We start from the raw sequence: 25,035 nt of genomic DNA, 5'->3' as shown, positions 1-25,035 counted from the left end.
CGCCGCGAGGCGCGCTGCATCAACAAGTTTGCTCGGCTGTTGATCCGGGTCTCCGCGGTGCGGGGGAGGGAGGGGAGGAGTGGCGGTGCAGAGCGTGGTGCGGCGCGGGCACGGCACGGTGACGCAGACACACCCCTCTCGCCTCACCTGCCGGGCGAGGAACCAAGCCCTTTCAGGGAGCGCTGCGCTAATCCGAATCTAATGATCGAGATTGGAGCGTCCGACTGACTGGTGCTGCCCGGGCGTCCTCGGTGCGGCCCGGCGGCCCGACTCCTTCAGCCCAGCCCTCTCAACCCGCGCAGCCCCCGGCGCAACCCCCGGCGCAGCCCCCGGCGCAACCCCCGGCGCAACCCCCGGCGCAGCCCCCAGCGCAGCCCATTGAAATTCAAGTCCGCAGCGGGGGCCGACCCTCTTGATTCCAGTGGCCACCCGCCCCGCCCCACCCCAGCCCGAACCCCCCGGGGCCTCGATAAGGGAGTGTCTACTAACCAGCCCATTGTGGCGACTGGCAAAATGCCGCCGCAGCCACTCACAAGAGGGCCGGCACCACCGGGCGGCACGGCCACGCACCCTGGAGACGGAAGGGTCGTCTGGAATCGAACATGGCGGAGGTTCGCGCGCTTCGGGAATGCTCGAACGGAGGCGTGGCCTATGGCCCTTCGAAGCACTGGCATCGCCGCAGTGGCTTGGCCACGCACCTCGGTGCACTGCAGCCGTCAGAGTCGTCAGGGCGTTCACGACCCCAGGTTGAGAACCGCAAGGCCTAGTGCAGCCTAGTGCCTCACGCCGCTTCCCGTCGTGCCAGCCATTTCGCCCCGCGGAGGCTAATTATTCCGCTGCCGGAGTGCACCGCGTGCACTGTGTGCAGAGACGCGGTGCAGCCATTCGCGGCGCGACGCGGTGCGCGCTGCGGTGGCGAGGTGGGGAGGGGCTAAGCCCCGAACCACTCTGCGAAACGACAGCCACGCCCGGCCTGCCGCCTGCAGCGGATTGACGTGCGCGCTTGGTTTCCCATCTTTCTGTGGCTCTCTCCCATCACTTCTTTTGACATCAGTTGTATTTCACCGGAGGGTGTCACGCGGCGGCTGGCGGCCAGGCTGAACCTGTACGCCGAGCGACAAGAAGTTGTTTCAGGGTGGCACTCGAAAGAAAGGAAGGATTACACTAATTTGTGGGACATTCGGAACAAAAGTGGATGAAAAGTATGGTAAGACGCTTCTGAAAATTCGACATTACGACGCTTTCTTATCACGGCGTCGTGAGCGCGCCGTGCCCCCAATTGGCAGACACCCCCCCCCTCCCCCCTCCTCGTTTGCGCCGTTCCGCACCGGTTCGTTATTGTCGCGCAATTTCGCCCCTGCTGCTGGATTAGAGCGGGGCCGGGGGCTTTGCGCGTCGGTGTTGTTTTCAAGGCCAGGTGGCGCCGCGCTGCTGCCGCGCTGCCGAAATGATGGCGGTTATTAAGGCAGTGCGTGCGCGGGGGCAGCAAGTAGGGGTGCGCCCTACTGACACCTTGGCTGCCGACACCCCGGCTGCCGACACCCCGGCTGCCGACACCCCGGCTGCCGACACCCCGGCTGCCGACACCCGGCTGCCGACACCCCGGTTGACGACACCCCGGCTGCCGACACCCCGGCTGCCGACACCCGGCTGCCGACACCCCGGTTGACGACACCCCGGCTGCCGACACCCCGGCTGCCGACACCCGCCGGCTGCCGACACCCCGGTTGACGACACCCCGGCTGACGACACCCCGGCTGCCGACACCCCGGCTGCCGACACCCCGGCTGCCGACACCCCGGCTGCCGACTCCCCGGCTGCCGACACCCCGGCCCCTGTCCATCGCTTGCGGCATCCGGTCGTCACCCCTTCTCCTCGATGGCTCGCGCACACACACCTGCTGGCGGGCTCACCTCTTCCGAACGTAGATAATCAAGCCGCCGCAGCGTACACTGCAAAGTCCATCTGGGCCCAAGCCGCCAGCTCGTTCACCCGTCTCGCACACATTTTGTTATGTGTGTTTTGCTATGTTATGTTGCCGCGGAAAGTTGATGCGGGAAATGGGTGGCCCGGTGGCAGTAGAGGACTAGTTGCTTTTCCTTGCAGTGGAGCTTTTAGACGCCTACCCGCCACCTGTTGCCCCCCTCTCCCTCCGGTGCCCGCTCCATCCTCAGGCTCGCGGCGCCCGCTTCCCTCCGAGTCCATCACAGTGATCGGCAGATGTCACTGCCGGAGCGGCGGAGCACAACGCTAAGTGATGGGGTCCCTCGGGGCTCGCTCGCACGGCGTGTAGGCGTGCCGCTGGCAGGTGCGAACGCGCCAACGCGCCAAAGCGCCAACGCGCCAACGGCCGCCCTTTAGGGCCTGACTTTGGAGCGCGGAGCGCGGCAGACCAACTTGGTGGCGCCAAAGTTGAGGCTCTTGAGCAGCAGACCAATCTAATTATTCGTAACTAACTATGCCGGCGGGGCGACGGCCCGGCCCGGCCCGGCTCGGGGTTGCACTAGCGGCAGCAGTGTGCTGGATTTACTTTTGTCGCTTTCTGAAACCAACCGGGCGGAGCGCGCAGGCGAGACTCCGAGGATGCGTTGCTTCTCTCCTCCCGCGCATTGAAAAGCAGCAGACACGAAAACCTCGCCGCTGCAGCCGGGAAAGCCATGCCGAGCGCGCATTGCTTGCCGAGTAAAAAAAAACTCTGTTGCCTTCAGACTCCTACATTAAAGACCATGTACCACAGTCCTCTCAGCCATCAGGTCTTTTTGGTCGTCCCGTAACGAGACCTCAACATTTTTCTGAGAGACTGCTCCCAAAATCTAGCGAGATCTCATATTTAATCTTATTTGATTTCTTAAATCTTGAGAGATATCATGCTGAAGAGATCTTGCAGAGTGGTCTCTTTTCGGGTTTTTCGACCGGGTCCCGCACTGCCTCGGTGCCACGCTGCCGCGCTGCCTCTCTGCGGAGCGCTTCATAATAGGAGCGTTTCTTTCAGAGTGCCTCGAGCGCAACGCGTCGCCGCGCGTCGCGTGTCTGCAGCAGACGCCCAGCGGCTGTGTTCGCCCTGCTCCCTGCTCGCCTTGCTCGCACTGCTCACCCTATCCGCCATGTTCACCCTGTTTACCCTGCTCGCCCTCTTCGCCATGTTCACCCTGTCCACTTCACTCTGTTCACCCCTGCTCGCCCTGCTCGCCCTGCTCACCCTGCTTACCCTGCTCACCCTGCTCACCCTGCTCACCCTGCTCACCCTGCTCACCCTGCTCACCCTGCTCACCCTGCTTACCCTGCTCGCCCTGCTCGCCCCAGGGACGCCCTGTTGCCGACGGAGTGATGATCACCTTGGCGCTATCTCGTCGCCTCGGCGCACCCAAAGGGCAATGCGGCAGCTGCTTCTTGTAGCGTGGACAGCGCGTGGATTGTCATTGATCTTTGGAGGCACTTTCTCAAAAGGCAGTTCTTATGAATGTCCAGAAATAGCACGTAAGGAAGGGTGAGGCTGTTCCAGGAAGGGCCATGCAGGACGCAGCGCATAACAAGCTCCATTCAGAGGGTCGCCCTTGACGTCTGTCGACGTCATAGGTCAGCGGCAGCCAGCGGGGGCCGAGTGGCGCGTTTCACCTATTGGATGCACGGGTCCACGAAGGGTCTCGTAATGGAAATAGCAAGCAGAAGAAGCGCAGGCGGCCGCCCACCTTGCTCTCCCCACCAGCGGAGCAGCGCAGCGCTTTGCTCGTGCGTCTTCAAAAAGCTCCAAATCCGCTTTTAGCAAAACGCTGATTTTGCCGCGTTTGAAAGACAACTCCTTGCAACCTGTCAAAGATTAGCGCGACGGGAGCGTGGGGATCAGCGGATTTACGAAGCAGGTTTATGGCAGCGCACCCCGCTGCGTTCTGCGGGTCGTCCCCCCTCTCCCCCTCCCCCCCCCTCCCCTCTCCCCCTCTCCCCTCTCCCCCCATCCCGAGGTAAAAACTTTGTGTGGGATTGCGGGCTTAGCGCGTGCATTTTGCGTGCGTTTGCGTGCGCGGAAAGCGCTTCACCGCAAGGCCGCCCTCGGCCGCCCTGTCTCGTGCCGACGTTCCGACGTTTTTGCGGCGACCCGGTTTCGCGGCATTGAAATAAATACGGTCGCCGTGACTGCGGCGCCACATGGCCTGGGAGCGGAAACAGCAGACGGCGCTGCTCGAGATCAAGATTTATTCTCGCCCCCTTCCCCGTGCTCCACCACCCTTCTTGTCGTCGCGTGCGTTACGGAGCCAAGCGAGTCGGCGCCGCACCTCGCCGCACTGCCCAACTACGGCGCTGTCCACGTCAGCGTTTTCGCCGCCGCACCTGACACGCGCTGGCCGGGCTGGCCGGGCTTGGCTGGGCTGGGCCGGCACGCGCGAGGCCCGCGAGGCAGACGTGACATCATTACTTGGAGGGCTTGGCATTCCCCCCCCCCCCCCCCCTCCTCCTCCCTGTACCTCGACAGCCCCGTCCGCCCTGCTGGACAGGAGAGGGCCCGATACGCCACGTGGCTGCCCCCCTACGCCGGCTCCCGCGCCGCCCCCTGCACCGCCCCCACGCGGTTGGCCCCTGCGCCGGCTCCCCCGCCTCCCGGCCTGGCGGCGACAGGCAGGGCTTTATGCCATCCAGTGACCGTGACGGCTTGTTGCACCACCCCTGGCCTCGGCCCTGACTCGTATGCATCCGAAAATACCATCCCGACTATCTTTGTCCACACTGGGCAGCGGCGACGTGGACGCCCGGCGCACGCGGGGCTGTCCGAGTGTATTTCCCGCGGGATCCATGCGCGCTCGGGGCCACCTCGCCAGGTGTGGGGCCAGGCGTGGGGCCAATGTGGGGCCAGCAGGCCGTCAAGAGCCTCTTGCTGGCAGCGTGCCCGCCCGGCACGGCCCTGGAGGCCGGCCAGGGCTGGGCGGGGCGGCGGGCAGGCGCAGGCCGTCGGCAGCCACCAAATTCAATCATTCCGCTGCGTCCCATGACGCCGTGGCCTGGGAGGCGCCTGGGAGGCATGGTGAGAGTCGACGATGAAAGCGCCACTCACGCCGACCCGCTAATGCTCCAGACCACTGCAAAGCAGCACAAAGCATTGCGCCGCTTCCACCGCCACCTGCTGCCCGTACAGACGCTTGCTGGGGCCATCCGCCCCCGCCGCCCCCGCCGCCCCCGCCGCCCCCGCCTCGCACGGCTCCCGACGGGCCCAACCGCCTCGAGGAGGTCGCGTTAGAATGCGGGCCAAAGTTAGTTGCCTCGACTCACTGTGGTGCCTTTGATCGGCACGGCCTGTCCATTAGGATGTCGGCATCCTTCGCTCCGTTGGCCTCGCCTGCCTCGCCTGCTTCGCCTGCCTCGTATCATCGCCCGGCAGCGGCACTAACAAGGGAACAGGGCAAAGTCGATCTTATTTTCTTTTCCTCGAGTTGCTTCATATAAAAGATTAAGAATGCACCCCGAAGTTGGAGCTGAGAAAATATAACCACACCCTTTCCGATTTTTTGAAACCTAAAAAAACGGGGTTAAACTGGCCCTTGCGTATGTACTTTTTCGGGCATCAACGTGGAAAATGAGAAGTCAAGTTCTTCATCACATTCTATTTTGTTTGGTCTCCTAAAAACGATGAGAAAAAATTGTTGTTAAAGACCTTAATATTTTGTTCATCTTTGGTTAATCTGCGAAATAAAAGCCGAAAATCTGCAGTTACAACATAATTACATGGACCTTTTTTACTGCATTTTACTCTTTTCCCACTTCAAAAGATCACGAAAGGGTGTGAATATTATATATCTCAGCGCCTTTGGTGCTGGGGGGTTAATCCACTAAATTAATAAAGCTACTTTTATGAAAATGGAAAGAATTCGGAGTGTATGACCTGAGAATGTTCCCCTAAGCGACCCTCGTAACGCACGCGGCGAACCCGCCTGGCGGGTCAAGACGTGTGTCGCGGCGACGGATGGCCGAAACTTGGCAAGTAAATTTTCTGTCCCACACCGCGCGACGCAAGTTTTGTAAGCCTCCGCCCCCCCTTTCCGTCCCCCCAGCAACCGCCACCACACGCCGCGGCCCGCGCTCGCTGGGCAAGCCAAGGAAGGCGAGGCAGGGCGATGAGGGTAGAGGGTGACGCGTCTAACGTTATTTCAGAGTGTCAAAGTTATCCAGGCAACTTTTGACCAGTGCGGTGTCCGCCTCTGGCGCATTTTGGGGCTTTAGAGCGACGGAAAATCACGCGTCTCTGAAACTCCATAATTTCCGAGCAACAAAATCTACTTACAAAAGTAAAACTTACATGAAAATGAGGCGAAAACAAACATAACAGAAAGTTTAACCGAGCTCATGGCCCTGCCGCCAATTACGTCGTATTTTACGGCACCGATCAAATTCGAGCCCCCGGGCACGCGGGTTCTCTCCCTTGCGGATCTCGATTTATTTATGAGATTTGCGAGAGGCTCGAATCTAATTGAACTTTCCCCGATTCCATCTTTTTGCCGCGCGACTCGGAGGCGCTGCCGGTCGTCGTGTAATTGGAATTAATGGGCGCAACCCGTTGCCCCCTCCCCCTTTTTCCCATGATAAATCACGCCCCGGTCACAGCGACATTTTATCCGCTTTTTTCCCCGCAGCCAGCCAGCCAGCCAGCCTATTCCGCTACAAGGAATGGATTGAAACGCGTCGCGCCGCGCCTCCGCCGAAATGGAGACGCGACGCCGCCGCCGCCGTCGCATTCCGTGCAATCCGCGCAATCCGTGCCTGGAGTTCGTTTTACGGCCGATCGGCGCGCCGCGGCGTGGGAACAAAGCGACACACACAGACACACTCGCACCGTACTCACATGAATGCGCGCGCAAACACACACACACACACACACACACACACACACACACACAACCCACACACCCACCCACCCACACACACGCACATACACGCACATCCGCATGCGGACGCACCCACGCCATCATTCACAGTCCTCGCCGCTCATGATCGGCTTACAATTTGCTTCCCAGGGACGTTGTTCGAACGTGTCGCGCCGCAGCGCCGCGGCGCCCCGGGACTCGCACTCCCGCGATGACGAGTGGCCAGGCTAGTGCGAGGCTAGTGCGAGGCTAGTGGCCGCGAGGCTAGTGGCCGCGAGGCACTTCGTCGCCGCTGGGGCACGCCCGGCGTCGAGCCCCGTCCCGTGTGCGATGCGCGCTCAGCAGGTTGACAACGCTCTTCATTAAAAGCGTGTTCCGCGTCGTTTAGTTAACGCCGCGCGATGCAAAGCCTGCAAAGCGGCAAAGGCAGCCCGCCTAATCTCGCCGAGGCCGGCGCAGCGGACGCAGGCTGGCGGGACGGCTCGCTGTTTATTTCCCCTCGGGGTGAACAGGACGGCTTCTGCCTCGGCGCTCCGCGAAACAGGCGAAGCAGGCGAAGCAGCAGCGCCTCAAGTCTCTTTTTTCCCTCCTTTTTTCCCCATTTTCTTTTTTCCGGGTTCTGCCTTGTCAGCTTTGTTCGGATGCAGCCAGGCTCTAACGCCGCGCCGCGCCAGGCCGGCCGGGCCGGGCCGCCGTTTGCCGGCCCTTTTCAAGTGTTTATCGTTCCAGCCGAGCGGGGCGCTGCAGAGTTACGCCGAGGAAAAAAAACTACTTCTCTCGGCAAGAAAGTGGATTTTGTCGAACTAGATCTCGCGGCGCCCCGCGCCTCAACGAGTGTTTTCTTTCGGGTTGTCGAGCGACACGTTGGTGCTCCTGTGTGTCTTGGAACAGTCGCGGCGTGCATGGCATTCGGATTTTTTTAAAAAAAAAGCTGATCAAAATTTTATTCTAATAAGCAATTTACGAGATTCTGTAGTGAGTTCTGTAGTCAGTCCTGAGAGGGCTGCCCGAGGCCTGCCCGACCTGCTCTACCGTAAGAAGCAATGGAACTCTGGAGGCCGTGGGGAAGGGGGAGGTGTTTCAGCTCCGGAATCTGAAAGCATAGTACAGTTGTGGGACCCATTTCTTTCAGTTTTTTTTTCATTCCTTACACTTGTTTTTTTTTAAATCTGACTTTCTTTCATGAATATGATTAAAGTACACGGTTTGGTCGGGTAGGTCGGTGGTTTTAATGAATGACGTACGCTGAGTCACCGACAGGCTTTCACGATCTTTCTCGAGAGAGAGAAAACTGAGAGTGATAAAGCGAAAGAGGCGGAGGCAGGAAGGGGAGAGAGAGAGCGAGAGAGCGAGAGAGAGAGAGAGAGAGAGAGGAGAGAAAGAGAGAGAGAGAGAGAGAGAGAGAGAGAGAAGAGAGAGGCAGAAGATCTGAATACAGGTGCCTTGCCAGGCGGTAACGTGTGCGGCGTGGCGCGGCGTGGTGTGGCGTGGCGCGGCGTGGCGGGGGCGTTGGCGGGGCGTGGCGGGGCGCGGCGCAGCGTGGCGCGGCGCGGGTCGCGGCGGGGGGCAGGGCCGGGGAAGGGGGCGGATCAATACGACGTGGGGGAAGGGCGCCTGCACCGCCACCACGCCAGCCGCGCCGTGCCCGGCCCTTTGGAATTCCTCGCCGGCCCTGGCCCTGTCCTGGCCCGGCCCTGGCCCCGGCAGGGGAGCCTCCCAGACAAGCCTCGCGGCCCACGGCGGGGACACGCCTCCCCCCCCCCCCCCCCGGCAGCAACACCTTGACCCAGGTGGCGCGGCTACGCGGCCTAGGGAGAAAGCATCTCGGAGGCGTTTGCCCTAGTCTGCTTACACCCGCTCTATCCCCCCTCGAAATCCACCCCTCCCCCACTACCCCACCGACCCGCAGGCCCTGTCAGTCGTCACCGCACGCAGCGCCACGCAGCTCCCACGCAGCGCCACGCAGCTCCCACGCAGCTCCACTTTGCCTCGGGTGCGAAGGAAGAGTGAGGATTTCCTATCAAGCTTTTGTCAAGTTGAGATTTGAAGAAACAAAAAAACAAATCGCCTAGAGGAAGAGGGTTTTGACACCCCTCGAGCCTCAAGGCGGAAAATGTGACTTGAGCGATGCGATGGACGGAGTGGTGGAACTATCTCGGAACAGGAAAAGGCCCCGGGGAGATGGCGTAGAGCTGCTCCAAATAAACTCCAAAGTTGAGTAAATTGGCCGTACGGAACTTCCGTCTCAACTCGGTTCTATCAACTAATTTGTCGCGCCGCTGCGCCCCTCCCGCGGCAAGGTGCGCGTCGGAGGCCCCGTCGCACATGCTGCGAACCCACCTTGGTGCCGACCAGCGCGGCTATAGCTCCAAGGCCGCGCGATGGCGGCGGCGCGTCGCGGCGCGCCCGCTGGGCGTATTCATCCTCATCCGTCATCTTACGCGTTTGCCTATAAAAGTCGCCGGTGTGCGTGTGAGTGCGCGCGTGTGTGTGTCGCTGTGTGAGTGCGAGAGAGAGCGCCGCGCCGCGCCCCTGCGGGCCAACACCAAGCGGCGGCTGGTATTGACAGCCCCATGCAGATCGCGCACCGCTCGGCACCGCCGCACAAAGCAGCCGGCCTGTCGATGTGGTCGGCGCCGGTCTGCGGGCCTGCCGGGGCCTGCCGCCTGCCGCCTGCGCACCGCAGACAGGCAGAAATAATAATTAAACGGGCGGAGAGAAATGCGCGAGCGCCGAGCCCGTTCTACGGCCTTCCAGGGCCTCACCGCCTCACCGCTAGGGCCTCCTAGCTAGGGCCTCCGTCTCCGACACCTTGGACTTTTCACTGCCGCGGCCTCGGCATTGGAGGCCAATGTCACCTCGGCGCCTCGGCGTCTGCCCCTCCAAGCCGCGGCCGCCAAAGGGCTGCTTTGGGCTGCTTGCAGTGCCGACGGGGCGGACGGTGCTGACGGGCGGGAGTCCCAGCAAGGGGTGCCAGACCCATCAAACACGATTGTTTGAAGGCGGCCGATGGCGGGCGGGCGGGCAGGCGGGCGCACCCAGCCAAAGTTTGTCCCCGCCGTCTATAGAGACCGCAGTCTGTAAATCTTGGGATAACTCGCGGCGTGGCCGGGGCTGGGCCGGGGCCTTGGCCGGTGGCCGGACGGCCGACGCAGCCGACGCCTCGTCGGCAACTTGATGAGCAGGGCTAAGACGCCGCGACGAGCACCGCAAAGTTACTTCTCGCGGTGACCGCCCCCTCCCCTACTTCCCCTGGGCCTGGACACGGGCCGCGAGCCAGCTCTCCCCCTCTCCTCGAAGAAAGAAGCAGAGTTGGAGCTCCTGCCGTTTTATTAATGAGGAGGGACACATTGCGAACCAATTGCACTCCGTCAAGCCGCCAAGTTCTCGCACCGCCAAGCGCACGGCAGCAAGGCCCTGCAGCTCATTACCAAGTTAAGGCGGCCGGGTTAGCCCCCCTCCCCTCTCCCCCCTCCCTCATGCTTTTGACAAGCAGTGCCGTTTGGCATCTGGAGATAAGCACAACTAGAACTGTCTCTGGATCCTCGGGGGTAACGCGAGAGTTGTGCGTTGATTATTCCAATGCCATGCCCCACACTGTAAGGAAAAGTGTCAACATTACAACAGTGCGACGACGATAGTAAAATGTACAATCAGAACTAGTGCAACGGGGCCGGACTGAGATCGCACTAAGTCTGGTGAAAATTGAACGCCACTTTGTGCGTGCCTTTCGGGAAGAGCGTGCTGAGCCTGCCCAGCCACGCCGCTGGGACCTAGGACCATGACGGTAGTGCGGCATGTTTGGGACCCTGCGTCTCTGGCCGACCACTGCGTCATGCCTCGCCCTCGCGTGCCCTTGCCCACCGCCGTCGGAGTGGACCGCGCCACCGAGCGAAGCGAAGCATGACTCGGTGCAGTCGAGACGAATCGATTCGATGTTCGATCGGTCGTCGTGCCACTGCCAATCATCCACTTGTCGAAGTGACAGGGTCGTCGTTTCGGCGGCCCTGGCAGTCGCCTTGGTTTCGTCCGCACGAGGCAGCCCGGCACAGAGGCCCAGAAGGGCGGTGTTACGTAAAAAGCGGACGCATATCGGTTTTTCGCCCTATATCTTCGTTGTACGGAACTGAAGCAATCATGCCATGTAGATTGCCGCGCTGCTTGAACTGTGAGATGTCTTCTGGTGCCGCCGTGCGTGTGGTCTCGGTGCTGTGTACACTGCGTGTCCGGAGTCTCGTCCGACAAATCTGCGCGCTGGCCGCTGACGGACGGCCGCACGGGCGGCCACATAAATTAGGCGCGATGGATCGGCGGCAATCCGGGCGGGCAGCCGTCGTTATGAACGCCATTAGCCGCCAGGCGCGGCCGCCGCCCGCCCCGGTCGCCCGGCCGCCGAGCCGAGCCGCGGAACCGCGGTGGCGGGGATAAAAGTAGCGGCGAAGTTGGCGCTTGTTCTCTCCTCCCCTCCCCCTCCCCCCTCCCTCTCTCCCCGGATTAATCATGGTGCTGCCCGCTCCGCTCGCCGCCATTCGCCATTTGCGAGAAAGGAATTATACAAGGCACCTCCCTGTCCGGACAATACTTTTCTCGTTTCCCTGCACCCGCTTCCCGCGTCGTTTCTCCGCCAATCCGCGCCGCGACCGCGATTCGTGTGCCGCGCCCTCGGCAGCGGGTTGCGGCACCCTGGCGGCAGGGCAGGGCGCACACGTGGCCGCGGCGGGGCATGGCCGGGCATGGCAGTCCTCAACACGGCGACGGCCAACTTGGCCGTACTCACCGTCACCAGCCGCTCGTCCCGCTACCCGAGCGGCTGCTTTGTTTGCGACTATAACCTCCCGGAGCTGGGCGGGTCGGCCCCGTCGGCCGCTCCCCCATGGCTGCTTAGAGTTGCGCAGTTTACTCGAGACCTGTTGCCGCCGCCCCTCCGACCCCTCCCCCCTCCCCTTCCCCGCGCGGCCTGCCTGTCCCTTTGCTGGCTTTGCTGCCCTGCCTGCCGCCGCGCCGCACCCAGCGCCGCGGGACTTAAATCTTTGGGTCCGCTCGGCGGCATCTCAACCAGGCCTCGGTGCCGAGCCGAGCCGAGGCCGAGGCCGTGCCGACGGCGAGCGAGGGTGGGCCGTGACGTCGGCCTCGGCCCGAGCCGCCGCGAGCCGCGCCGTGTTTCCCTGCTCGTTTTAATTTTTAGATAACGCGCCTCGTTAACCAGCGCACAAAGGGAAACTTGGCGCCGTCGCCAAACCGAGATGGCCGCCGCGATAAGAGTAATAGTCGGTCTGTCTGCGCGGACGGCCGGGCGGACGGCCTGCCGCGGACGGCCGGGCGGTGGCCCGTTGGCTGGCTGGCCTGTTGGCTCGGTGGCTAGGTGGGGCGGCCCAGGTGTGGCACGCCCGGGCACAGCGCCCAGGGGTGCTTGGGGCTGCGGCCCAGCCACACGTGGCCTCCCATGGCGACACAGTCCACTTACCTCTCATGCATATTTGATTCACTGCCCGAGAAGGGGAGGGGGCTACGCAGAATGTGCGCCCTTAATTGCGGGTGTGGCACGGAGGGCTTCAAGACGGGGGAAGGGGGGCCGTGCCATGCCGTCGCCATGCCGTCGCCATGCCGTCGCCCGGGATAGCAGCTACGAGGGCACGTCGCGCCGCCGGAAGACTACCGCCCCGCGGGGGTATCCGGCTGGTCCTCCGGCCCCCCATGGCCCCCGGCCCTGCGGCCCTGCGGCACTGCGGCCCTGCGTCCCTGTCAGCATGGGCGCCTTTTCCCTCTTGACCCTTCGGGCTGTCGGGTGTGGCGGGGCGGGGCGGGGCGGGGCGGGGCCGGGCCGGGCGGGGCCCCTGGGGTGTGGCGGGGCGCGTCAAGTGAGGCGTGGCGGAAACTGAGCCCCGCCCGGCCCCGCCCCACGTTACCCACGTGGAGCCCCCGCGCCCCGTCGGCCCGCTCGTCAACTCGGGATTAGAATAGCGCCGAATTCGGGCAGAGAAGCGTCAGTGTGGAGGTAATCCGGGGGAGGGGGTGGAACTCAGGCCGCCGCCGCCGCGCTGCGAAAAGCGAGCCGGCATCATAGTCGGCTGGCTGGGCTGAAAGGTGAGTCCTCTCCACCTGCAGCGCGGCGCCGCGGCGCCGCAGGCTGACGCTGCCGTGGCTGATTGCATTCCTCGCTCGCTGTGCTCGCTGTGCTCGCTGTGCGGGCAACTTGGACCCCCAATGGGGCTCCGGAGCGAACGGCGCGCCGCATGCCGGTGGAGTGCCCCGGGGAAACCTCTGGCTCAATATTCAGTCTTGAATGAAGCCAGTGGATCAGTATCAGCAGCGTGCCCCATTCGAGGCCCCATTAAAACTAATACGAGTACGGAGTCTGCCTGTTCTTCTGGTCGCTTCTGGCTCGCGCATTGCCCCGGTCCGCCCCGCCTGCTGTGCGTCGCGTTTTGCAATGATTTGCAATGCAGGCAAGGCTTGTGCCCGCTTGCGCTGGTCCCGAAAGTGTCGTTCATTTGTAGTGGCGCACCCGTTTAAGTGAAGCCTAGCGCCTGCAGTCGGCCGGGTAGGCCACGCGGCGCGCTCGCCTGCGTTACGGGCCGGCCTACCTCGGCTCCTGCAGGCGCTCTCTCGGCTGCCGTACGCGCCGTAGCCGAACCTCTGGCGCTACCGCGGCGCTGCTCTCAAGCTGATTGCCGCAGCCGCGGCCCAACTTGGACGGCGCTGCGCGCTCTGTGACTGTTGTGCCGCTTTGCTGCTTTCAAGGCCCGCCTGCCGGCAGTGGCTGCGCGGGGCTGCGCGGGCCGCCAAGCCGGTGGAGCGGAGCGCGTCTCCAGCTCCGCCTGACAAAGTTTCATTATATTTGTTTGCGCTCGTCGCTCGTCCTCGTAGTTACCCGAGCGAGGCGTCTCCTCGGTGTCCCCGACCCCCCAGTTTGACGGCGGCCCCATTTATTGGTGCCGTGTCCGTGCCCCGCCCAGAATATCCATTTTGAGCGCGGCGCCGATCCGCTTTTATTTTGTTGTCGCGACGCGTCGCCGAGTGAAAATAATAATGGAGTTTAGCGCGCCGTGTCGCTTCCGCGCCGATGGGGGTTGAGCGACCGCTGCCACCCCCGCCGCGGGCACGGCGGCCAGGCAGGCAGGCAGACGGGCAGCCAGCCAGCCTGCGCGCCCCGCTGCCCCGCCGCGCCGCGCCTCGTCGTGACTGAGCACTCGGCTCACTCACAGTTTGGCAGCGGCCCCGCATTTACAATGGAGATGAGCGCAGCATTGTCGCCGTGGAGGTGGGGGCCGTGGGGCCGTGGGGCCGTGGGGCCGTGGGGGCGGGCAGGGCCGGCAGGGCGTGCCGCTCCATGATTCACGGCGACGGCCTCGCAGCGCCGTATGGACGCGGTGGAAAAACACGGCCGCGGTGAAAAGCGCCCTGCTTTCAAAGGGGGACTGTGAAGCCCCCCGTGGAATTGGAACACACTGAAATTCAAAGGGTGAGACATCTCACCAATTTTCGGCGATACAAAATGTATCACCGAAAAAAGGTCGTACACGAATGTATCACCGAAAAAATGGTCGTACACGCATGTATCACCGAAAAAAGGGTCGTACAAAAAAGTATCACCGAAAAAACGGTGAGACATCAGCGAGATTAGCCCTTGTTTTCCTGGGGAAGTATCACCCTTTTTTCGGTGATACATTAGTGTACGACCTTTTTTTCGGTGATACATGCGTGTACGACCAGTTTTTCGGTGATACATGCGTGTACGACTATTTTTTCGGTGATACATTTTAGTATCACCATTTTTTCGGTGAGACAGTTATGTCTCATCCCTCAGAGAGTGAGATGTATCACTATTTGATTTTCAGTGCACCTTTCATCTGACGGTGCTTATTCAGGGCAATGCCTTTCCTCTTGTTGCAGCGGCTGCAGCGGCGGCGGCAGCATGGCGACCGAGGAGGTGCTGGAGGTGCTGCGGGGGCGCACGCGGACCAGCAACGCCCTCCCCGCGCCCAAGCAGGTCAAGGTCTTCATCTGCTGCGACAAGGCCGGTGAGTGTTTGTTGGGCTTGGCGGTGATGAGGCCGGGCTGCCTGGCTTGGCCGGCTCGGCTCGTGGCCGCGGTTATGCAGGGGGAAGGAGCTTCGCGTAGACGACATGCTACTGCCCAGCAGACAGATTCCGAGAGTCGTTTTCGTCGCTCTGTCTCTCTCGCACCTATACGGGACGGCCCATAATGAGTGCGAGAGAGACAGAGCGACGAAAACGACTCTCGGAATGAGCCTGCGGGCGGCCCGGCTTGTCCCGGCTCCGGCTCCGTCGGCGTCGTGCCTGCTGTTGACGGGCGTGTGGGTCGGTCGGTGTGCGGGGGCGCAGCGGCGGGGAGGCGGCGGGGAGGCGGAAGGAGCCCCAGCCGAGGGGAGGGGCCGGAGGCCGGCGAGAGAAGAAGACTACTTGTAGGCGCTTGTAGGCCAAATTCACCGCCCCGAGGGCCCGGCCAGTGAGTTGGGGGAACTTTTTGTAACGAAGCGGGCGGACGTCCTCTTCGCCACAGAACCGCCGCAGGCATTCCGAAGTCGGCACATCGCAGAATTGTTCGCTCTTCGCTCTTTCGCTCTGCGGTAGATCACGGACCGATTCAATTGGCAAAAACGGAGAACTGACTGACGTCAGGGTGTCGATTCCAAACTCCGCAATTTCCGTTCCTTTCGAGACGGCTGCGGTGGGGCTCGCTGGCGTCCTCTCCTGTCAGAGGGGGAAACAGGCACCGAAACTGTGTACGCTTGTTCAACAACTCGATCTAAGTGTCAAAATTAAAATGTTGACCGAAATAATTCAAGTATCTTCCTCCCCCGGCCGTTACCGCTCGCTGTCTCATGCCCCCTTCCAGGCTCAGGATCCATGCCACCGATTCGTTTCCGCGAGCATTGAGCAGCCCTCCAAGACCTGCAGGCCCTGCAGGCCGCATGGCGTGCGACAGAGAGAGTTGGCACGCCGCGATGGCGCCCCGCCAGCCGAAGTAATCAATGATTGAGACGAGGAGCCGAGGAGGGTCTGGCAGCCCGCCCGCCCCGCCCCGCCCCGCCCCGCCCCGCCCCCCGCCCCGCCCCGCCCCGCCCCGCCCCGCCCGCCTGCGGGCCAATGCTGTCATCGGGCCTCGGCGTCAATTCTTAATCGATGTTAGGGAAGAGAAGGTCGTCACTGTGAGGGTCCGCAGGGGGTCCGCACCAGCTGCTCTTTCCAAGCGGAGTCCTTTCAATTTGATTCATTTCCAGCGGATAACAATGGGAGAGAACCTACCTTAGCGTTTGGATAACGATATTACCCATGTATTTTATTACGTACGCAAAGCCCGCGGCTCCGTTTTGAATTTTTTTTTTCCCTGTGTGGCGTATTATTAGGTTTGGCTGGAATAAAAGCGTCCTCGGCGAGGGGGTGGCGCGCGCGACGCGTGTAGCGGCCAGGACCCCGCCAGGGCCCCGCGAACGCCTGGGGCGGCACGCGTCCCGTGTCACGTATGGATTATGCTGGCAAAACTGTCGCTCTGCAATTCCCCCGTCATGTCGGTCATGTGGCGACAGCCCGGGCAGCCCGGGCAGCGCGCGTGGGTCCGAAAGTGACCCAGTTTGTAAATGCCCCTCTTGCGCCCCGCACGGCGTGCACCATACCATTTCACGGCTGGGTGTGTACACCGAGTGTGCCATCCTGGCCGGGCGGCTTGTCGCGCCACTCCCGGCGATCGACCTATAAAACTTGGCGCGGCGCGCCCGCAGGCGGCCGCCACTCCAGCAAACCGCCAAAAATAGAAACCAAAACAACAACAAAAACTCACGCGTAAAAGTGTAAGTTTTCCGTCTGTCCTTTAAAACAAATAAAAAAATTAAAAGGATTGGTCGGAAGTGAATGTAAATAGGACGCGAGGGCGTCTAAAAATATACCGGCGTTATCTATATACAGTCGTTATCCTCTCTAGCTGTTTTGCATTGCATTCGCATACAGTAAGAAAACACATAGAAACAACAAATAAAAGAGAAAAGCCGTTTTAAGTTAAATACGAACCGCGCGAGGGCTAGCTGACTTTTTCATAATGGAATAATTTTGGGAACAATCTTTCAGGCGGGCGTGAAAAGTGTCCCCAGCTAAAAATAAGAGAAATTCAGCTACTCCAGCGGCGGTAAATTCGTTGTCTGTTCAGAGCCAGCAAGGGCACTGCTGGCAGACAGACAGACAGACAGACAGACAGACAGACAGACAGACAGACAGACAGACAGACAGACAGACAGACAGACAGACAGACAGGCAGACAGGCAGGCAGACAGACAGGCGGACGCCCGGGCCACTCACGCCGCTCGGCTTCCTCCCTTTGCCACCGATAATCCCTCCCCTCGCGGCGCGTCGTCGTGTCGTGTCGCGTCGCGCCCTGGGTGTGTTCGATATCGGCTCAGACACCCCACGCGCTGCCGCGCTGCCCGCATGCACGCAGCGCTACCGGACGACCGGGACGACACCGCCAAAACTCGCGGTCGGTCCCCACTGCCTCCAGGCCACAACGCTGCCGACCCGGCGAACGGTCAATAGGGAGCAGAGTAAACAGTGGCCGTCACACTGCAGGCCTGTCAGAGCGCCATATACCGCCACTCGCTGCCATTGAGGGTCGAAGCAATTGAAGCGTCACTGCAATTAAATTACATTCTGAGTTCACAGAAACGGGACCGGGGTGTTTTTCCCACGACGTTCTCTTCGATCGAGTCAATTGAAACTGAAAGTTTTCAAAGTGGCGTGAATGGTTTCCGAGGGGCGCGCCTATCGCCGGCCGGGCCAGTGGCGCCACCCCTCCCCCGGGCGGCGTCGTCGCGTCCCCAAGGAATGCCGCAGTCCAGGGCCGCCGGGCCGGCGGGGGCCGGCGGGGGCCTCGGCCACAGGTGCGGCGGACTCTTCCCGAAGGCCTGCCTCGCTCCGCTCGCACCGCGCGGGAAGGATAGTTTTAATCAACGGGCCGGCGCTTCCCGGATGGTCCCGCTCTGAAGCGTTCTAGAGCGCTCTGGAGGGTCAATAGAAAAGGGAGGGTGGGGTTGATCCGCAGCCAGCCGGCCAGCCAGACAGCCAGCCCGGGCTGCCGGCGGCACTGGCGGGGCAGCCTGACGTGCGAAGACAGGGACGCCCATCGGACCAATCACCAATCAGCCGAAAGACCCCGCTGCTTCTCGGCGTCCCTGCTTCCCCCGAGCGTGTTATTGCCCGAGCTTAGGCGGACTGCTCCCAGGATTACTCCCAGGCTCGCCGTGCTCGCTGCCGAGCGGCCGAGCGGCGCGGCCTTTCCCTCCACGTTCTTCGTGCGCTTCCAATTTATTGACAGTGCGCTCATCCTGCGCCGAGCCACGGCCGAGCGCGCCGCGGCCTTGTGGCGCTAGGAGTGGGAGGTACCGTGGGGGTGGTCGTGTTTTTTTATTGTGCGGCCCGGCCGACCGTTGCCGGGAAGGATCATTATTCGGGAATGCAATCAAAAAGTAGCCTGCTTCGCCTTCATCCTGCATGCCAGAGTTGTTATTTCGCGTAGAGGCGCGGCCACCTTTGGCGACATGTCTGCCGCTGCTGCCACTGCCACAGTAATAATGAAATTCCCGGATTCCGAAACTGAGCGTCTCGGACGCAATAAGCCAAAGCAAGGCGTCTCGGTCTCTAGACCTAGAGGTGCAGAGTCGGTGCCTCGCTGTCAAGGCGCTCATATCAGTCACAGTACAATTCTCGGGGAATGATGTCTGTCTCAAACACTCATCAAATTCTTTCAGTATTCTGTAAAATTAAAAAAAAAATAGGCCGCCATCTGTCAAGAAATATTTGAAATTGTTGCAAAATTTATATACATTTTCCATGGATATTGAAGGGAAACTGGTACCTGGCTGCACCCTCACGGCGTGGCCTTGGTGTTGCAGAGTTCGCCGAGGAGCGTCGCATGCTGCTGGAGCAGGTGGGGCCCGACCTGCAGACGCAGTACGACAACTCTGGTTTCGAGGTAAGCCCCAAAGCCCCAAGCGGCGATCCCCAAGCGGCGAGCCCCAGGCCAGGCTGGCCGCGGTCGCGCGGCTTGACGCTTGATAACGGCCCCATGCCCCAGGCCGGGCCAGCCCAGGCGAGGCTGCCCGAGCCGACTCAGCAAAGCAGCAACAGCAAAGCCCCGGCAAAGCTGTCTGTAAACAAGCGGCTGCTAATCCAATCCCCACTGTTGCCGTCCTCTAGATCGAGTTGGTGGACATGCACTACGGCTCGGCGGACACGTGCGACCCGCTCCTCGACCCGCACATGTTCGACGACCACCTGGAGGACATCCGTGACAGCCACGCCGTCAACCAGCTCTGCTTCCTGCTGGTGCTGGTCGGCGACGAGGCACGCCCCGCTCCGCCGCCAGTGCTTCTGGACCAGCAGCTGTACCGCGAGCTGGAGGCCGCCGCCGAGCCGGACGGCAAGGTGCTGCTGCAGCGCTGGGTCGGCACGGCGGCGGACGGCAGGGCGCACATCAAGAACCCCAGGTAGGTGCTGCCGCCTAAAGTCCGCATTGGCCAGGGCCTTGGCCGGGGCCTCGGCCACCGCAGGGTGTTTGGCCCTTCAAGAGCGCCGTGTCTGTCTTCGCCTTCCAGGGAGCAGCAGCCCGCCAGCCGCGCGGACACGGCCGAGTTCCAGCGCTTCATGGCCGTGCTGCGGACCGGCGCCGAGCGCCTGGCGGCGGGGAAGGCGTCCTCCGAGGCCGTCCGGGAGCAAGCGGCCATCCTGCTGCAGTCGGGGCTGCTCCGACAGTTGCTGTTCGCCCTAAGTGAGACCATTACCGAGTCATAGATGCGGCTCGCGGCCGGCTGGCCTGGACAAAGTGCCCCCCACCCCACTCCACCCCGACCCCATCGAGGGGCCAGTGCGTTTGACGCGATCGCCATCCATCAGCTGGGCGGTGTGGTGGCATGGCGGCGTGCGGCATGGCGGCGTGCGGCGTGGCGGCCCGACCGGCCTGGCGTGCCTCGCTGATCGAAAACACGCGGCCCGGCCGGCTCCAGCGCGTGCACCAACATCCCCACCCCACCCCACCACCACACCGGCAGCCTGGCAGCGACATAGTAGGGGGTCACAACTCCCTTAGGGGAACCTTAACGCACAAATCAAATAAACGGCCGCCCGTCCCGTGCTGAGCACCCCCCCCCCTCTTTCCCGACCCGCACCCCACCCGCCCACTGCCCCCAACCTCACCCCCTCACCCACGCCCCCGATCCCGGCGCCACACACAACACGATCCCCACCCTCCAGCCATCTCTCTCTCGCGCGCGGGGCGCCATCGACGCCGTCAACGAAATTCAGGGCACCAAACGATGTTGGTGAAGCCAGTATATTTTGCTGAACCACAGTCGCCCGTCAGGCCGCTTCCCAGCGACCCGTTCACGCCGGAAAGCCCGGGCTGCGCGTCTCCAAGACAGATGCTCCCTACCTCCCGACCGCTTGCGTCGCTTGCCTGGCATGCTCTCTCCGGAAATGGGTGCCATTCATTGTCGCGCCATTTCCAGTGACTCGGCTAGAAAATCAGTCCTCGTCGAGCAGCACAGCAGCTTGGCAAGCTCAGCAGTCCCGTGCCCCTGCCTCGCCCTGCCTGCACGTCGACGTCGGACCGACCGATGAGGTCCTCGCGCTGAGGGCCACGCAGGGCGCATCCCCAACCCCACCACCCCCACCCCCTCCTCATCCTTCCCAGCACCAAGTCCTGGCCGCCTGCTGCGACGGCGTTCGTTCCTCGTAGCTATCTGGGTGTGTCGCAGCGAACTAAACAGCGAGTGTGTACGCAGGCCTGGACCCCGCCGCCAGCAAGGGCATCATGAGCATCAGCCGGCAGAGCGTGGTGGGGGCCTCGGCGCAGCCGCTGTGCCAGGCGCTGGCAGACCAACTGCCCCAGGAGAACAGGGGCAGCGTCAAGTGAGTCTTCAACAACCCTCCACCCCTTTCTCACACTCAGAAAGTTGGATAGCCTCTCCAGTCCAGACATGACCTTTTAACTTGATGCCGCACTCAAGTTTCATTCGATTCCTTAGCAAGACTCAGAGAGAATCTCCTTGAAAAGTATCATAATTTAAGGGGGAGGGTCGAATATGGCGTCAGAATACGTGTACACGTAAACAGCGTTGCCACCCCCTGTCGGGTCGAACTAAAAGTTGTTGGACAAACGGCACTCTCCCTTGCGTCCACGTGAGCAGGTCTTCCGGCTGCCCGGCCTAGTGTTTGACCCGCGCCGTTGCCGGCGTTGCCGGCGTTGCCCCCAGGCCCCCAGCGTCCGGCAACCACGACGACGAGGCCTACTCGGACAGCTTCCAGCTGCAGGCGCGCCTCGTGGTGGGCGGCGGCATGCGCAGGGCCATCAGTGCGCGCGTCGAGCCCAGCGTCAAGAACAAGTCCGTCATGGTGAGTGGCAAACCAAACCATTTTCTTTTTTCAACAAATTAATTGTGCGACTAGCGTTTCTGCGCGTATTCACGACGTGACGCAGTAAGTGAGACAAAGCGGCCTGCTCGCGGTTTCGCGGCCGCAGCGTGTCCCGAGCTGGGTCCCGCCCGAGGCGTGCAGCCCCCCCGGGGAATTACCGCACTGGCGGCGGCGGCGCCCCCTGTCGGCCGCGCGCTGAACTGCGGCAGCGCGGCCAACCACCGCGCCGGGGCGGGAAAATACAGATCGCTCGCGACGGCACCCCTCCGATGAAGATGGGGCGGAGCACGGGGGGAGGGGGCAGAGTGGCGCGGAAACGAATTCCTCGCTGGACAAAAACCCTGCAGCGCTTTGGGATGCAAATTCATTCCGGCAGCACGTGGCTCGCGGCACGGTCGAGGTGGGGCGGGGCCGGGCGGGGCACTCGGCCGAAGCACGCCGAAGGCGGAGGCCCGGTGAAGGCCGTTCCAGCGCGGGGGAAGCGGTGCGCCTGGAGCGGCCTGGAGCCCTCCTCAATGCGGAGAAAGAGAGAAGCCTTGTAGCCCTGCTGTGCCCCAGCCCCTGCTCCAGCCCGTGCTCCAGCATCCTGTGCAAACCTCTCGCTAAGCCGTGCCACCGAGAGGTCCAGGCAACGGGCAGGGGGTGGGGGAGGGGGGGAGAGAGTGAGCGAAGGCTTCTGCATGTGTAATAAAGACAGCCAGGTCCTCCCTCTCTCTCCCTCCACGTGTGGCGGATGCCGTCTGAATACATCCGTCTTCCCTCCAGACGGGTTTTATACGTTAGCCCTGCGAGAGGGCGGCGGGTGGCGGCGGGGACCGCGGGACGGTGTGCAAATAGCGAGCACGCGGCGACGCGACGAGGGCGCACAGGAAAGGCGTTCGCCTGCGAGGGATTCTGGAGATCCTACCCGGAATGACGCCAGGCCCGTGTGGAAACGACACACGTCCCGGGCGTCCTCGCGGCGTGGGGCTGAGCACAGAGCGGCACAGAGGGAGGCTGCCTTTCCGCCTCTCCGTCCGCTTCCACTCATCCCCGAGGCTTCAGGGCGCTCGGCTTGGCTCCGTCCGGCTCGGCTCCGCTCGCCTTGGCGCCGCCCCACTCGGCTCCGTCCGGCCGGGCTTTTTGGCTTAGCTCGACAGCCGCGCGCTTTTCTCGCGACCCATCGTGGCAGGGCGCGGGGAAGGTGACAGCCATGGTCGGCCTATGCATGGTCTCTGAGCCACTTCTCCCGTTGCAGGATATCTACCAGGAGGCGCTGTGTCACCTCGCGCTGTGCCAGCGGCTGGGCCCGGGGCCCGGCGAGGCGGCGGCGCTGCTGCAGGGCCCGCTGTGCGGCGCGCTGGCTGCCCTCAAGCAGCGCCTGCAGGCGCAACATGTGTCCAAGGAGCGCCACGCCCCGCTGCTGGTGGTGGGGCCGACGGGGGCGGGCAAGAGCACGCTGCTCAGCGCCGTGTACCGCCAGGCCGAGGACTGGCTGGGCGCGCCGCTCAACCGCATCGTGCGCCTTTGCGGTGAGTAGGCCCCTTCCCCCTATCCCCCCCTCCCCCCTCTCTCTGGCTCTCATTCGCCCCCAGGCGCCGTGCAGGTAGGCAGCCAGAGGGCAGCGCCGCGCGAGTGTGCGGCGGGCTGGGCTACCCGACGACCCATTACCAGTACCATTAAGGGCTAGACCACACATGATATCGTTTGCCATTTCGGGCCCGACACAAGCTCGCCAGCACTGCAAAACGAGACAGGGCTGTCCTTACTAAGGTGACACTTTATCCAGTCGGGGAAGAGCCTCGGGTGACTACAAGCTCCCACTCGCAGTATGACCAATCAGGGAGGTGTACAACCCCCCTGAGGGGCTTATGCAGGCCTCCACCCCGAACAGCCTCTTTGAGCACGACTGGCGGTGCCCCCTGCTTCGTCCAGGCGCTCGCGGCTACCTGCCCGAATGAACTCTGCGCGTTCGTCGCACTGGTAAACAGGAAGGCGTTGAACGAAGGAAACGCCATTCGCGATCCCCGTTGTTCGTGTAATACATCGCCAGCCACGCTACTGGGTGTAACCCACGAGTTGAATTCCCTCTCTGAGGAGCAGCGAGGCTTGTCCTACCCCTCGCGTCGCAGGACTGCAGGACTGCAGGGCGGCAGGGCGGCGGGGTGCGAGCACGCGGAATTTCTTATTTCGTCAGCAGGGCGGCAGGAAGCGCCGGAATCGTTTCATTTCGGTGGGAGGGCTGCCGCGGAAAGGGGGTGAGCGAAAAGGGGGAGGGGCTGGCACACGAGCAGTTGATATTTGCCGCGGGGAAAAACAGAGCGCACAGCGCGCTCTGCAGCCAGCGCGGTGCAGCCGAGCGATTTCCACGCAGCAGTGTCCTCGCTCTGTCTTTATCGCGGGGTGGCCCGCACGGGTGGGGCCGAAAGGCACTGTGAGAGAAGAGAAGAGGAGGGGGCGGGGTGGACTGCTGATTGCTGGGCGGCAGCATGGACGCTGGCTCGCTGCGGCAGCGGCCAGCTCGAATGTAAAGCGGACTGCCGTTTTGCGCGCCAGGAAAAAACAGCCAACGGCAGGAAAAAAAGAAATGTTTCTTTATGAAGTGGCTTGATGAGTCGTAAACTTTTGTTAGATTCGAGTTTGCACTGTGGACCGCAGTTGCCGGAGTGGGTACTTCCGCTCGCTCGCTTGCTCCACGGGTTTTGCTTTACCCTGCATCCCCCCTCTCGGCAAAGCGTCACACTTCCGGCGCGGTGGCGGCAGCGGCGGCATGCGCGGCTGTTTTTTTGCGTTCATCGCGCACGTGCGAGGAAGTGGGGCAGGGCGGGAGCTCAACAAATCAAAGAGTGTACATGGTATGCTCTAACTGGAGCATGCCTGCAAGCACGCTCTAGCTAGCGCATGCCTGCCAAGCATGCACTAACTAGTGCATACATGCCATGTACACGCTTCCTGATGCAGAAAACTCCCTATCCCTTATGCAGTAAATGTACGGTTCAGTTATCGTGTACATGGCATGTATGCACTAGTTAGTGCATGCTTGGCAGGCATGCGCTAGTTAGAGCGTGCTTGCAGGCATGCTCCAGTTAGAGCGTACCATGTACACTCTTTGATTTGTAGAGAGTGTATGAGTGAGAAAGTGGCTGCGTGCATGTGAGCAAGTGTTGTGCGTGAGAGAGAGAGAGAGAGAGAGAGAGAGAGAGAGAGAGAGAGAGAGAGAGAGAGAGAGAGAGAGAGAGAGAGAGAGAGAGAGAGAGAGAGAGAGAGAGAGAGAGAGGAGGAGGAGGAGAGAGAGAGAAAGAGGGAGGGAGGGCACACGCCTCTGCGAGTTGTGGGCAAGGCTTAGCGAATTATTTATAAGGGTGTGCCCCTTCCATCATTTACACAGAAACTAGATTCCAGCCGGACGCCGAACCCCCTCCCGCGGCGCCGAGGCCGTGCATAGTAGTTACGCCGCGTGTGGCCGGCGAGGATCCACGACCCAGGGCGGCGCTGCACAGCGAGGGGCAGTCATCCCCCCCCCCTTCCCCCCACTCCTTCCGGCCATTCACGGACCATGTTCTGCTGCAGGTGCCACGCCCCGCGCCTCCTACTCCCTGGAGCTGGTGCGCTTGTTGTGCCAGCAGTTCGCCGTGCTCACCAAGCAGTCCATCATCACGAAGGACGCCTCTCTGGAGCAGCCCTACGTGCAGGCGTGGTTCGAGCGACTCTCCAAACGCATCGAGGTGAGGCCTGTGACTCTGATGACGCGCGCCGTTCTGGCCGTACGTGACGTGCCTGGTTTGCGC

General features: G+C 62.3%; 1 protein-coding gene across 1 annotated transcript in view; it reads left to right on the top strand.

The window, feature by feature from the left end:
- The window catches only part of LOC117651170, a 64,254-nt gene that overhangs the window by 31,688 nt on the left and 7,531 nt on the right, over window positions 1-25,035 (top strand). Inside the window, exons 3-10 of the mRNA XM_034394976.1 lie at window positions 14,742-14,869; window positions 18,751-18,830; window positions 19,055-19,269; window positions 19,453-19,625; window positions 20,638-20,764; window positions 21,109-21,247; window positions 22,623-22,779; window positions 24,818-24,972. Coding sequence (XP_034250867.1) covers window positions 14,764-14,869; window positions 18,751-18,830; window positions 19,055-19,269; window positions 19,453-19,625; window positions 20,638-20,764; window positions 21,109-21,247; window positions 22,623-22,779; window positions 24,818-24,972 — 1,152 coding nt within the window. The 5' untranslated portion in view covers window positions 14,742-14,763. The remainder of the gene's footprint in view (window positions 1-14,741; window positions 14,870-18,750; window positions 18,831-19,054; window positions 19,270-19,452; window positions 19,626-20,637; window positions 20,765-21,108; window positions 21,248-22,622; window positions 22,780-24,817; window positions 24,973-25,035) is intronic.

The sequence above is a fragment of the Thrips palmi genome, unplaced genomic scaffold, assembly GCF_012932325.1.
Source record: "Thrips palmi isolate BJ-2018 unplaced genomic scaffold, TpBJ-2018v1 HiC_scaffold_5, whole genome shotgun sequence".
Lineage (NCBI taxonomy): Eukaryota > Metazoa > Arthropoda > Insecta > Thysanoptera > Thripidae > Thrips > Thrips palmi.
Note: the sequence above shows the minus strand (reverse complement) of the source record. Positions and strands in the feature narration are given on the sequence as shown.